We start from the raw sequence: 14,272 nt of genomic DNA on the forward strand, positions 1-14,272 counted from the left end.
TAGTTGTGCCTGGTTTATACCAGTGGCTTTCAATTACTGATTGATGAGAACACATCAGAATAATATGGAATATTTTGAAAAAGCATCATTATGACTCTAATTTTTTTTAATAAAATTTGGTAAAATGTTTCCAAGTGGCAATGTGAACCTTCTTTGAAGTTGAGGAGCCCTGGTACACAAAGTATCATTTCCTTCTGAGGAACTGATGGTGTAGATGAACAAAATGACCCAGAAAGAGGTGACCCAGCTAATGAGTGGCAGGACCAGAACTGGACAGCCAGCCTTCCCAGCTCCTGGTCCTGCTCATTTCACGGCAGCAGAGAGCTGATGCCCTTCTCTTCCCTTGCAGCAAAACCGACATAGGCCAAGGGAACTGCTGGCAAGGTCTATTACGCATATCCCATACACACTCCTTATTGTGCTGTTTTCTGTCAGACTCCAGTTCTGAGCGAGGCACAACAGGAAACAGTCAGGCTGAGACACATGGGCCTTCCTCTAGTCTCAGAGTGGAGAAAGTACTATTGTGACCACAGCAGGATCCAAATCATGACAGGATTACAATGATTACAGTATACAAATGCAGGAACCCAAAGTGACCACAGGTAACCAAAGCACTAGGTGGGCTCCGTTCCCATCTCTCCTGTCTACAGAGACACTCCTCCTCCTGCAGTTCAGTACATCTAAGCCAGGGATGCCATCACAGCTTTCAGTGAGGTTGATTTCCACTTTCCTATTTGTCTATGAGTGTCTTGATTATCTTTTCCATTCATTAACTGATTTGCATGTATCTTTCTCAAATGTACATTTCCCACAAACTTTGAGACCATTTTATGAAAATGAAAGAACATCTTTTTTCCTCAGTGATGTTCACACAGTTATAACTTCTGAGAACAATTTCTTGAGAGACGTTTTGGGAGTTGTATTCCGGAACATATTATCTTCATGGTCTTCCCCCTGGTAGGGTGGAAAATGATCTTGTCTTGAGACGTACTCTCAATCTTCTGGTCCTAGTAGAAATTATACATATCCCACTCAGAGGGGCTGCAGGAGTGGAAGATAATAAGGCAAGGCATGGCACGCCTGGGAGTGACCACAGCAGCAACACAGACTCTCGGGACACTGCACCGAGAAATGAGAATGAGTCGCCACTTTGCTTGCACTGCAGATGTCCTCAGCATTTAGAAGGAAGGGTGGATGGAATTAAAGGGCTTTTCTGAGCAAGGAGCTGCTCAGGCATGGACTAGAACCTTCACCCTCATCAGTGGGGTTGATACAGAGTGTCCCAACTGCCCTGTCTAAGTCATTCTGAGCTGCCACCATACCCCTAGAAACTGTCGTCTGGGGGAGGCTGCCACAGCCTCATCCCTCCCAGCAGCCAGGTGTCACGTGACCTAGCAGTGTGACATGAGGCTGACAGGTGACCAGTGTGGGTAGCAGTGCGGAGAAGAGGACACGAAGGTGAAGAGACTTTGCTAGACTTGGGACTTTGTCAGGGAAGAAAGGGTGTAAGTGTGCCTATGGAGGAAGCGGCAGAGGAACTTAAGCAGGGAGTTATACACGACAAGGAGCTGGATAATGAACACATGCACTTGGGAGACGGCAAGAATGAGAATTCATAGGATGCTAGGCTAGGGTAGGACTTGTAAGGAAGCTCCCTTGGTATAAAGGAATTGAGGTTCATCATACAGAAGAAGATCTACAAGATATATAGTTACTACTATTATACTATCACTACTGATGTCTGTTCTTGGGCGATGTGATTAGGAAGAACATTGATATTTGGAGGGTGGAATAAGCATACAGATGCCCAGAGCCTGGGAGACTACTGTGAGTCTTCTGCAGAAGGCAAGATTCAGAAACCAGGAGCAAGACTGCCAGGCAGAAGCAGGTGAGGTGTGGGTCAGGGATGAACAGGACCTCGGTGTTCTGATAGCAACGGGAAGGCAGAGAGGGGAATGAGGCTAAAAAACTGGTCATCTGTTCCTCAACCTTAGAATCTACTGGGTGGAATTTATGAAATTACCAAGAAAAATAGAAGCATATTAATTTGTAGGTCTCAGGAAAATTATTTATACTTGTGCTCATCCTAAATACAGATGTTACCCCACATGTTGGCTGGTGTTGATGAGGGTATGTGCTTCCTTTCATTGCTGTGGTGACTATATAACTGTTTACTCATAAATCCTATGCATTCACATTTATTTTATTAGTGGTAAAATTGTAGGTATTCCCTTAAATTTTGATGCAGTATTTATCTCTTCTTATATCATTACCTCTAATTGTTTTTTTATCAGCTATCTGACATTGGGCACCCTACTTAGCTGAGGCCTTAGTTTCTCACTTGTACATAAGGGAAGAAGTTGGAGTTCCTGAGGGCTGCTGGGATAGATTGAGATGGTGTCATAGCAACCAGCCTAGTGTGGCCGAAGGGACAGTCAGGGAGTCATGCCTGTCACCCTATGCTTCTGCCCCCACAAGCCTTCAGCTCCATGACATATTTACCCCACATGCTCCATTTGTTGTAAGTTCATATAAACTCATGTGAATGTTATGTTGAAGCACAGCTACCTAAAGCAGATAATATATTATTCTTTTACTATTTTTAATTTATGGACATTATTGCTTTATTAACCAGTTTCTCGTCTTTCCTAGGAAAAAGACCCACTGGATTTTACACTGGAATCAGGAGGTTATTAGATTGTGACTCTACTTGTCAGATATGACATACAGAGACATAGCAGTTTGTTTAATTCTCTACTTCTGCCTACTTTTCTATTCTCATGTTTGTACTGCACTCTTTAAAAGCTATCATAGGTGTTTTGAGTCTGACAGTACAGTTTCTCCATCCTAATTTCTCTGTACCTAGTAGCTCTGGTATTTTTCTTTTTCATTTATTTATTTTTTTAGAAGACTGGCAGAAGCTGTGGGAGGCCATATAAAGTAATATGGTGGTACCCTAATTGGACTCTGCTAAGTTTTTATATTATCTTACAATATACTACCATTTCTGCTATGAAAAATATACATGGTATTGATTTTTTTTCCAGTCAGGAGAAAATTCATTTTCATTTCTTTAGCCTTTTTTTTTTTTTCCCATGGTGGTTTGTCATCTTCCTTTTACCATAAGACTGGAGACAAATTTCACTCAATTTGGGTTTCAGATTCCTGGAAAAAAAACTTTCTCGGATTTCTTTCTGGGAGCCATATGAGGGCAGTCCCAGGTGGTGAGATTTTCATTTATACCTGTGCATCTAAATGGAGTCATTTTCTCCATTCTACTAGTAGAATTTATTTCATACTACATACAATCTTATGATTCAATATTAATTAATAGATTATTTTGTATTGGCCTTGATTTGCAGAAAAATGTAGAAACTTTATATTAATGTGGTTTATTTGTGTATCTCGAACCTTCCTGGAATTGGCTCTTTGGAATAGTCACACTGTTGAAGATGAGACAGTAGCTGGAAGCTGAGGGAAAGAGGAGGTTGAAGGGGAGGAATCTATCCCATGATTATCAAGCATTTTACTCCAGAGCTAAGAAGCAGGACCATGACAAGATCACAGTAGAAACCACCGCCAGGCCAGATGCTACTCAGCAGCTTTCCACACACCACTCTTGACCTAAATAACAGGGGAACCAGAATGGCTTCTGACTGCCAAAACCATGTTTCAGGTTTTCAGTTTTCTTCAGACCTTTTTGGCTGCCTGAATGTCTCAGCTAAAACTCCTTTGAAGCAAGAGTATCATATCTGTAATAAGGAAGAAGAATCTTACATAAGGTCTTGGCTGCTTACACAAAAGAATATTTTGTTTAGAATTACCATTTGTGGGAAATTATGAAGTATACAAACACATTCCATTGACTTGATATTTAAAACATTTACTAAAATTAAAAAAAAATCATCTCAAGGGCTAACAATGTGACCTTGTCATGAGAACTGGCCAACACTCAAACATGTGCATTGAAGAGTTCCTAGGCTTCTTGATTCCTTTTATACACAAAACTAGATGCAGATGCTTTATAGAGCAAAATGACCTTTTAATTGTCTGAATAAGAATGAACTTTTGAGATACAGCAACTCAATGTCTTCTTTGTATCCAAAAAGCATTTCAGAAACTCATTCTATATACAAACTCGGAAGGGGAGTCCCCAAGTCTTATAATAAAATTTGCATAGCACTTTAGCATCTTCCCTCAAATTACCTACTCCTGTGGAAATCTCCATAAAAATTCATTGAACTAGAGTAGGTGGTTTTACTGTTTTCCCTTCCCCATGTTCTTTTTATTGCATAGTTGAGTTAGCCGATGCTCATTTGGAAAACTATAGCACCAATTCTAACCTATTTGATGATTTAAATTTCTACAATCACACCTCCTCAATCTCAGTGCGGCTGGTATCTTATTAGGCTGGATCTGTTTGTGTTGGATTGAGCTGTGTTTTGCAGTTTGTTTGCAGAATAACTAGTGTCCTATTTGGCAGGAGCTCACTCACTGTCCGACAGCTATGACGACAAAATGTGTGTGCACGTTGCCAGCTGTCCCCAGGGAAGAAGGAAATCATTCAGGTTGCTCGTTTCTATAAGCTGTGTAAAATGCCAAAACACCTAGAACTTACCCCACTTCCTAGAGGCTTCCCTTCAAGGATATGAATTACAAGATGTGTCTCCAGAAACCATCCGATGGCTCCCAACCAGAAGGCTGCAGCCAATGCCTACACATTTACAATCTCTTTATGAACTGGGCTAGACTTATCAGATGGGGACAGAAGCCTGGAGAGGCTTAGCTTTCTCTCTGAGGAGCTACAGATCATGGTGTACACTAATGAGCTCTGGTGGCCCACTGTGCAGTTTATAAAATTATTTCTGTTTCCTGGCTTTTGGTAGAGAGCAGGGCTGGCTTTCCTTATGATTGGGCAGTGCTTGATGTTTTGGCCAATGAATAGAGTAGAGCCTGCGCTATTTATAAGCCTATGTCCTTGGTGACATAGGTGTAGAGGAATTTTAATCCACCAACATGGCTGCTCTGACAAGAGATACATCAAAAGATCTAAGTCTGTGTGAGCCAGCTAGAATGCAAACATGCCACATACCTTCCTCCCTCTGCCCTTAGTACACACTATTAAAGTAAAATTAGTTTGTAGAAGGAGGCAGCCATGTTTAAAAGTGGAATCTAAGTGAGGGACGGATCTGACAGAATGAACCAGAGATAGGATATGCCCAGCTCTTACCAGGGCAGCACAGGAGATAGAAGCTATGAGAGCAGCACCCGAGATGGTCAGTCAGCTGGGAGTCAGTCATTGCAGAGTCAGTACAGTAGAGTTGAGTTCCCTCGGCAGTTTGTGGCAGTTGAGCTAGAGTGTTTATGCAGCTCATGAGGCTCTTGAAACCAAGAATAAAAGGGAGCCAGAAGATCAGAACAAATTGCCAGACTTAGTTTGCAGTCAAGCAGAGAAATTCAATGAGAAGCCGAGAAAAGCCAGATTGAATCAGTCAGTTTAGAGAGGCGTTTCAGCCAGAATAGCTGAATTGAACCAGCCATCCAGAGTTCAGAAAGAGCTAGAAAAGGTGAGTTTATTCAGCTGTTAAGTCTCCATGACAACAATTACATCAGGCAAAGAAAAGTTACGTTTACATATGGGGAGTGAGTTTTCTAGTTCTTCGGTAACTGGTAATGCTTAGGATGATGGTTATTGTCATTTTTATCAGCTGGAGTCTTCACTGACTGACATGAGCAGTGCATTACACTCATTTACATAAGCATATGGTGTGGACAAGAAATCCATTTTGTGTTTTAAACCATTTCAGTTTTAAGATTTTATGTTCCTTAGTGTAGCCTAGGTTATTCTAATTTAAGAGCTGAGAGTTGAGAAAAATGTTAAAAATTACATGAAATCAAGGTCACTTCTGTTGAAACAGAAAACATAATACAAAATCACTTAGAATTTGTTCTACTTGGTGTTATTGTATACTGAAAAGACATCTTTTTTCATCCCTTAATTCTTTAGGATTTTGTTTCAAAGTACATTTCTCTAAACCTGATAAGATATTGAAACTGTACTGTTTTAGTATGACAGACCCATTCCTTCATTTTTGTAATATATTGAGAACATTGATAGCAATATGTGGGATATTTTTCCACTTCATATTTGTTTTGATGTTTTTTGTAATGAGGATACTTTAATATCTAAGGGGTGAAAAATATTTAGGACATAAATTTTAAAGTTTTTTGAAATAGATTTTCATTTGCAAAAGGATTATCAAAGAACATGGAACTGATTCACATGGGTGGTCAGGATTTCCTACAATCATACTGTTTTCTTCCCTATAAAATTGAGAGAGGTCTTTGGATTGCCATGGAGAACATACACTAAGCATTGGCCTTGGAGATGGCACAAAGTTTGCATCATGGATATTTGCAATATAACTTCTCTGTGATCTTACATAACTTCTCTGTGATCTTGCTTTTTTCATAAATAGCAAATCCAACGCTGCCTGATTTGCAAGGTATATTGTGAAGACTAAGTCAAGCAAAGGAGGAAGGGCTGAGAACAGTTCCAGGCATATGCTAGATGATCAGGAAATGTTCAATCTAGAATTGAAAGCAGTGCTCCAAGAAGTGATCAATAAAGCACCAAACCATATTCAATCATCCTGTACGACTTACAGTAACTGGCACAAAGGAGGTACTTAAAACAGGTGTGTTCACAGCCACAGCCATGCTAAGTAATGGGGATGCTGACCTGCTCTGCCTGGCCTGGCCTTCCCTGGCCTACACTGCCTAGTATCCCAGGGGGATTGTGTAAGTCACCAACCGACTTTGTGCTTTCTCATCTTCTGTGAAGACAAAACAAAAACAAACAAAAAGAACAAAAAAAATTATGAGTCACAGGGCTATAAAACATAATGAACCTTCTTAATTTTGTGAAACTTTCCAGGAAAAGGATGTTTATAAAATGATGTTTTTCTTGAAAATAACCAACAGTAATGAAACCACACAAAATCATACTATAGTCTTAAAATTCTCAAGAGAAATTTAGTATTGATAACAGTATCGGGTTGGCACAAATGTCTTCAGCTGGCACTGTTACTTTCTCCTATGTGCTTTGTGGACAGATACAGGAAATGGGGTTTGGGGATAAGTCTCCCTTTGTATCCCAGGCTGATTTAGAATTTGAGATCTCTTCTCTTAACCATTCTGGGATTACAAGTGTTCAGGACATGGCTGTTACAAAATCAGGCTGGAGAAAAGCCACCTAATGTTACTACAGCATATAAACTGTCTTTCTTGGCTTTCTAACCCATCTGAATGTTACATGGATGAGAAAAGACTGACATATAGGCAGTTATTGAAAGTAACTGACACTCAGAGTCATGGTTTCTCTTCCTATCAAATAGGTAGTTATTAATAGTGTAATACTTATGACTACTTGGAGGATAGGAGTGTTAGAAGGTAAGTTATGAAAAATTAACACTAAGTTAGTTAATGTTGAATCAGACAATAGTATAGAAAGCTTGGAGCAGCAATCAATTACAATATTTCGTTGTGTGACCTTACTTGGAGTATTTATTCCTCGTGTTCTCAAAAGAGGAAAGAAATGGAGATCATCCTGAGCAGTCTGAAGTTAGCTAATGTTTCCAAGAGGCACAGAGTAGTGCCTGGGGTGTAGTAACCACCACACAAGTATTTGTTAAATAAGCCAGCGGAATGGCAAGAATGACAGAAGTTGTACAGGATGCTTTGTTAGGAAGCTTGTGGGATAAAGGCTACATGGCCATCAAAGACTACAACCTAGAAAGCAAACAGAGGCAATATTCACTCCCTTAGTATTTCTGATGCCCTCATACGCAAGCTGAAGCATGGTGGCCATGAGGCGTTGATTCCCATTGGAAACGAATGACACATAGACCAGTGGCTGAGACATAGAGCAGGCCAAGGTGGGAGTAGGAGTTAAGGAACGTGAACACAGAAGATATGCTATTCTTCCTGTAGGTCCCACAGCACTCTGTAAGTGCTGTGCTACATCTCAGCTGCCTGGTAGCCCCCAGGCTTGTCCATGTGTACTCTCCTACACAGCTCAGTAATGGTGTCCTCAAGGAAAGCCCAGGGAACAGTGAGCAGTGAGACAGAACAGATCTTACTGCACACTAAATGCTCGGGCCTACAACTGCCCCACACTTCACTATTAGTCTTCCATAACACTACACTGTTCAAAGGCAATGCGGTAGAGATGAAAAGTAGCAAGCCTCAAGTACCCAAGGGTATGCCACTTTTAAGTAAAAGTCTGGCCTGCTTCACAGAGGTGGTTAGATGCACACCGTAGTGACGCTGGCCAGAAACCCCTCTGGCTGGCGTTTCCTCTATTTTCTCCTGTTGGTCCACCCACAGCGCGCAGTGGTGGCACAGATCAAGTGAACTTACCAACTATGATGTTGGCCACGTTTCTTCCTTCATTCTGTACAATCACATTCTTCTCTGCTTCCCTCTCTCACACAGTCCCTCACTAATCTCTCTGCCACGGCTGCAGCATCACTCTGGGGTCACCAACACAGACTTTAACATGGATTCTAACTTCATTACACCTCATTTACTTTAGCGACCAACACTCTCTGTGCCTTGACACTACCCTGTCTGTGTAAAGCAATGTGAACTTACTAAGGTCTGCACGAGATCCCCTCATAGCACCCCCATTAGCAATGCACAGCATTTCTCATTGGAAGTTGCTTCCTTTAAGTAGTTTCTAAAATGTTTGCTTAGGTGTGCTTTTCCCTGTTTGGAACAATTTAATCCATCTTTTATTTCTGGCTATTAGAATGCCTTTAGCTCTTAACATACTTCACTGTTAACCCTCCAAGCTCCATACATAAAACTATATCACCCTTTTCTATTTTCTGTATTTACACATGAATCTCTCTCCTAAACACAACTATTAGTTCCTGGTTGGGTGGGTACATGAATACCTTTGCTCACCTATTCAGTATTTACTGACCTCCAGCCCTTCATTGGTCAGTGTTTCCAGTGATAGAAATGACCAAGACAGGGCCAGCCTCTAGTCCTTACGTAATTTACATTTTAATCTTTTTTTTTTTCAGAGCTGGGGACCAAACCCACTGAGCTAAATCCCCAACCCGTAACTTACATTTTAAAGTTTACTAATTATGTTCATGCAGTGACTAGTGAAAAATACTATGAAGCACCATGAAGAAAAGCAGTGTACTAGGACAACATGGGCAAGCTTTATAAAAACGCTTCAGAGCTGAGACTGGGAGGATCAAACAGAAGCCAACAGGCAGATGAGGTTCACAGAAGCTTGCTAACTGGAGGACCAGAGAAAAAAGGTCTGGTGTATACACTGCAGAAGGCAGAAGGTAAACCATGAGATGAGGCCACTGAGGACAGGCTGGATGCAGGTCCTGGCATTGGTTCATAACCAGGAAGCACTGTCTAAAGGAGTATGCACCGCAGGCACACCACAGTGGCATTCCACACCATAGCCAGAGACTGCTCAACAAGACCATGCTTGAAACCTGTGCTGTTTCTTGGTTTTAAGACAATGCTCGATACCTAGGCAGTTCAAGCCAGCCAGCCAGCCAGCCAGCCAGCCAGCCAACCAACCAACACGGATGCTTGTCACTTTACCACATGGCAGGCTAGGGTACAAGATAAAGGAAATAACCCTGGAAAGGCACTGTGCAGTATAAAAAATGAGAGGATCTGCTGCTTGCAGCTTCCACCTTAACTTTTCTTAAGTTCAACACAGAGGCATAAACCAACGAGCACACTGATATGGGCCAAGGCCCAAGCACACCTTAAATTAGATGCCCAAATGCTTTATGCAGGACACCTCACATATGGTAATGCACTTGGTCCATTACCAACATGAGCAGGATGCAAACCGTTGACCCTAGAGGTGAGAGGTTGTACATCCAATTATACGTTTCCACTTTCTATAAGTGTTAAGATGCCCACAGCAATATATTTTGTTTACAGCAAAATACATTGTATAAACTATATTTGATAAAAGAGATGACTATGTCTTCTCAACTTAAATCAAAGACTGCTTACTTAAGTATTTTTTTAATTGAATCCGAGTTTAATGCTGTCGTGCAATCTTGGTTAACAGTGCTCATCTTGACTATTCTAACAAAGAAGAAATTAATACTTAAGTTAGAATGTTCATGTCTTTTATAAAAACAAAACAAACAAATATACACACATTAGAAAAACAGGTACCTGGTACATCTGTAAAAGTCTCTCCAAGGACAGAGACGTAGAAATTGAGCCTTAACTCTTTTAGATGCATTAAGACCTTTAAAAACGTCTCTGGATCTTTGTCATGCTCCCTGGAAATAAACAGAAAAATACACTTAGTGTTACCTTGGGCTACATGATAAGAAAAACGTTTTGTTCATATGGTGCTGGTTCCCATCAGGGTCTTTTGCTGGTGCAGGAAGCCCCTGTCAGAGGCTTTTCTTACCTCTCTGAACTGTGACACCTGCAGACGTGCTCTAAGTATCAACACAGCTCCAGAGATATGTGAGGGGTCTTACTGGAGGAGACATCAGACTTCTTTTTGTATTATGTATAAATATAAACTTGCCAATGCTTGTATGAATTAAGTAAGTGAGCAAAGCTATACATATACAAAAACATACAGGATCTTCCCATCCAAATATTAAATTTCCGCTTAGCACACATTTATTTTTTTAAAGGAAAAACCCCAATGTTCAAAGGGTCACTCCTGCTCATCACTGTGAGAACGATGCGAGCATGCTTTGCTTGACAGGAATGAAGGCCTTTCTCCCACGGGCACCAGCAGCATTGTGCTGGCCAGGAACACAATGTAAAAGGAGACCATCGTCCCTGCGCTAATCTCTCATTCTCAATAGCTCAGTGGAGAATTATAATGCACTAAAAAGGATGGAGAGGTCTGAATCTATGTATACTAAATATTGACTCAGAGAGTGAATGCTAGTCAATGTGTAAAAGAATCAGAAAAAAATACTTTCATTTAGCACAGGCATGAAAAAAAAATCAAATGTTCTTGGCTTGTTCAGCTTCTCAGTATTTTCTAATGACAGAATGAAAGGTTAAAAGACACTAAAATTAAAGAAAAATATCCTTCAACAAATCCTATTTAATTTTTATACATATTATAAAAATTTATCATTCTAAGGTGTGAATATTTCAGTATTTCTTGCACTTAATTACACTGTTTTAAATTATCTTATTCAGACAGATGTAGACCAGATGTCTTTAAAGTATTTGTTTTTTATTTCTAATTCAGAAATTTGATTTTTTTATTACAGAAAATAGCTATATACCAGTAACTGAATTCCTCATTTACTAATTATATAAAATAAATCTGTAAAATTATTAAACTGCTATATGAAATATGAAAATTACATCATTCAAGGAACCTCATGAAAAATGACATCTGTACCCCTTAATGTGTTAATTCACAATTTAGTCAATATTTTCGGTATCATGAATCGAAACAAATGCAGGTTCTAATTAACATTTTAAAACAGCATTTATAATCTTATGAAACTCTTAAGGTTTTATAAAATTAGAGTCCTCAAACAATTTGTTTCAAGTGTTATGCCTCTCAGTTTGATTTACTTCAAATAATAAAGGATGCGAAGGCACAGTGCTCATTGCTTTTTAAGATGATGTGTATTATATACATGTGCCATGGGGAAGTGTTTGGAGAGTTTTCATATATAGTACTGCTGTGGGCAAGAACAAAGACTCCAAACAGCTTGAGAGGAAAGAATAGACCGTATGTTGTCTTCAACCATATCAATCAAATAACTGCCACCTTATCTGTAAGATGCTTTTCTAGTCTGATTCTCTTGGAGATACTTAGATGAGAAGGATGGAAACAATGTAACATAATATAGCTTTAAGATAGCAACACTGCAGGGAAATCTATCCACTTAGTGATCTAAATTCTTCATTTGGAGTTCCAGAAAAGTAGATATGGATACTGGGTATATCATGTATTCTAAATATTGGCCTGTGTGTGTGTGTGTGTGTGTGTGTGTGTGTGTGTGTGTGTGTGTGTGTGTGCAGGTGCGCATGTGTATGCATGTGCGTGATGTATGTGTGATATGCGCATGGTAACATAAGAACAGATGTAGTTTTAAACAAGATAAAACTTAACTGGGTAAAGTGCACGGTTACTAAAAGATCCCGGTGTTTTTAAAGTGGTAGGATTTAGGAATGTCAATTTTCACTGCTTCTAATAAAGTAAATGCATTACAACCTGCCACATACTTTAGCTATTTTTTCTAGGTAGACCAAAGCTTTAATATCTAATAGTCATTTGTATAAGAACGCAAGAAGTATTGGTTTGAATCCCCTTTCATTTTGTTTAAATCATACAGCTGACCATGAAATACTTTGTCTAAGTTATCCCTCATCAATGGGAAAATTTTACACTCAAATTCCTTTTTTTTTTTTCTTTTTTTTTTTTTCGGAGCTGGGGACCAAACCCAGGGCCTTGCGCTCGCTAGGCAAGTGCTCTACCGCTGAGCTAAATCCCCAACCCCAAATTCTTATACAACATAAGAAACTATTTGTTTTTTGAAACAGCCTGTAACTTCCAACCAATGAAGATTGGGATGCTTTTGGCACTTCTTCACTTGATGGTACCAGTAAAAGTAGACTCATAGGAATTAAACACTGAGATGAAATTATTTTGGGAAGCATGGTGTAACAATTCTAAGTGCTGATTGTTCTCGAAAACAGATACCAAACAAACAAACACCAAAAAAACAAAAAAACCACCCCCCAAAAAATGAAAACCCAACTCCTTCACCAGCAGCACCAGCAGCACATGCATGAATGCACACTCGCAAACACACCCCAACTTAGGAGCAGCAGGCAGGGTTCTCTAGCTGGGGAAGAGATCTGCAGTTCTGTTAGGGGACCAGACAACAGGTGGTAGAAGTAGGCCAGCTGTCTGAATGGGGGTGACAAGAGTGCAGGAAAGGTAAGCGGGAACAAAACTATTCCCTGAAATATGAGGGTAGGAAAACAGCAACACTTTTTTTTTTTTTATTAACTTGAGTATTTCTTATATACATTTCGAGTGTTATTCCCTTTCCCGGTTTCCGGGCAAACATCCCCCTCCCCCCTCCCCTTCCTTATGGGTGTTCCCCTCCCAACCCTCCCCCCATTGCCGCCCTCCCCCCATAGACTAGTTCACTGGGGGTTCAGTCTTAGCAGGACCCAGGGCTTCCCCTTCCACTGGTGCTCTTACTAGGATATTCATTGCTACCTATGGGGTCAGAGTCCAGGGTCAGTCCATGTATAGTCTTTAGGTAGTGGCTTAGTCCCTGGAAGCTCTGGTTGCTTGGCATTGTTGTACTTTTGGGGTCTCGAGCCCCTTCAAGCTCTTCCAGTTCTTTCTCTGATTCCTTCAATAGGGGACCTATTCTCAGTTCAGTGGTTTGCTGCTGGCATTCGCCTCTATATTTGCTGTATTCTGGCTGTGTCTCTCAGGAGCGATCTACATCCGGCTCCTGTCGGTCTGCACTTCTTTGCTTCATCCATCTTGTCTAATTGGGTGGCTGTATCTGTATGGGCCACATGTGGGGCAGGCTCTGAATGGGTGTTCCTTCAGTCTCTGTTTTAATCTTTGCCTCTCCCTTCCCTGCCAAGGGTATTCTTTTTCCTCATTTAAAGAAGGAGTGAAGCATTCACATTTTGATCATCCGTCTTGAGTTTCGTTTGTTCTAGGGATCTAGGGTAATTCGAGCATTTGGGCTAATAGCCACTTATCAATGAGTGCATACCATGTATGTCTTTCTGTGATTGGGTTAGCTCACTCAGGATGATATTTTCCAGTTCCAACCATTTGCCTACGAATTTCATAAACTCGTTGTTTTTGATAGCTGAGTAATATTCCATTGTGTAGATGTACCACATTTTCTGTATCCATTCCTCTGTTGAAGGGCATCTGGGTTCTTTCCATTTTCTGGCTATTATAAATAAGGCTGCGATGAACATAGTGGAGCACGTGTCTCTTTTATATGTTGAGGCATCTTTTGGGTATATGCCCAAGAGAGGTATAGCTGGATCCTCAGGCAGTTCAATGTCCAATTTTCTGAGGAACCTCCAGACTGATTTCCAGAATGGTTTTACCAGTCTGCAATCCCACCAACAATGGAGGAGTGTTCCTCTTTCTCCACATCCTCGCCAGCATCTGCTGTCACCTGAGTTTTTGATCTTAGCCAATCGCACTGGTGTGAGGTGAAATCTCAGG

General features: G+C 40.5%; 1 protein-coding gene across 50 annotated transcripts in view; it reads right to left on the minus strand.

Moving 5' to 3' along the window:
* The window catches only part of Qtman (queuosine-tRNA mannosyltransferase), a 390,738-nt gene that overhangs the window by 14,970 nt on the left and 361,496 nt on the right, over nucleotides 1-14,272 (minus strand). For all 50 annotated transcript variants that reach the window (XR_015683156.1, NM_001024274.2, NM_001393689.1 and 47 more), the window contains 1 exon segment: nucleotides 10,234-10,343. Coding sequence is in view for 49 of the 50 variants with exons in the window: in NM_001024274.2 (NP_001019445.1) it covers nucleotides 10,234-10,343 (110 nt within the window). In the remaining variant the exon portion in view is untranslated.

The sequence above is a fragment of the Rattus norvegicus genome, chromosome 3, assembly GCF_021556685.1.
Source record: "Rattus norvegicus strain SHRSP/BbbUtx chromosome 3, alternate assembly SHRSP_T2T, whole genome shotgun sequence".
Classification (NCBI taxonomy): Eukaryota; Metazoa; Chordata; class Mammalia; order Rodentia; family Muridae; genus Rattus; species Rattus norvegicus.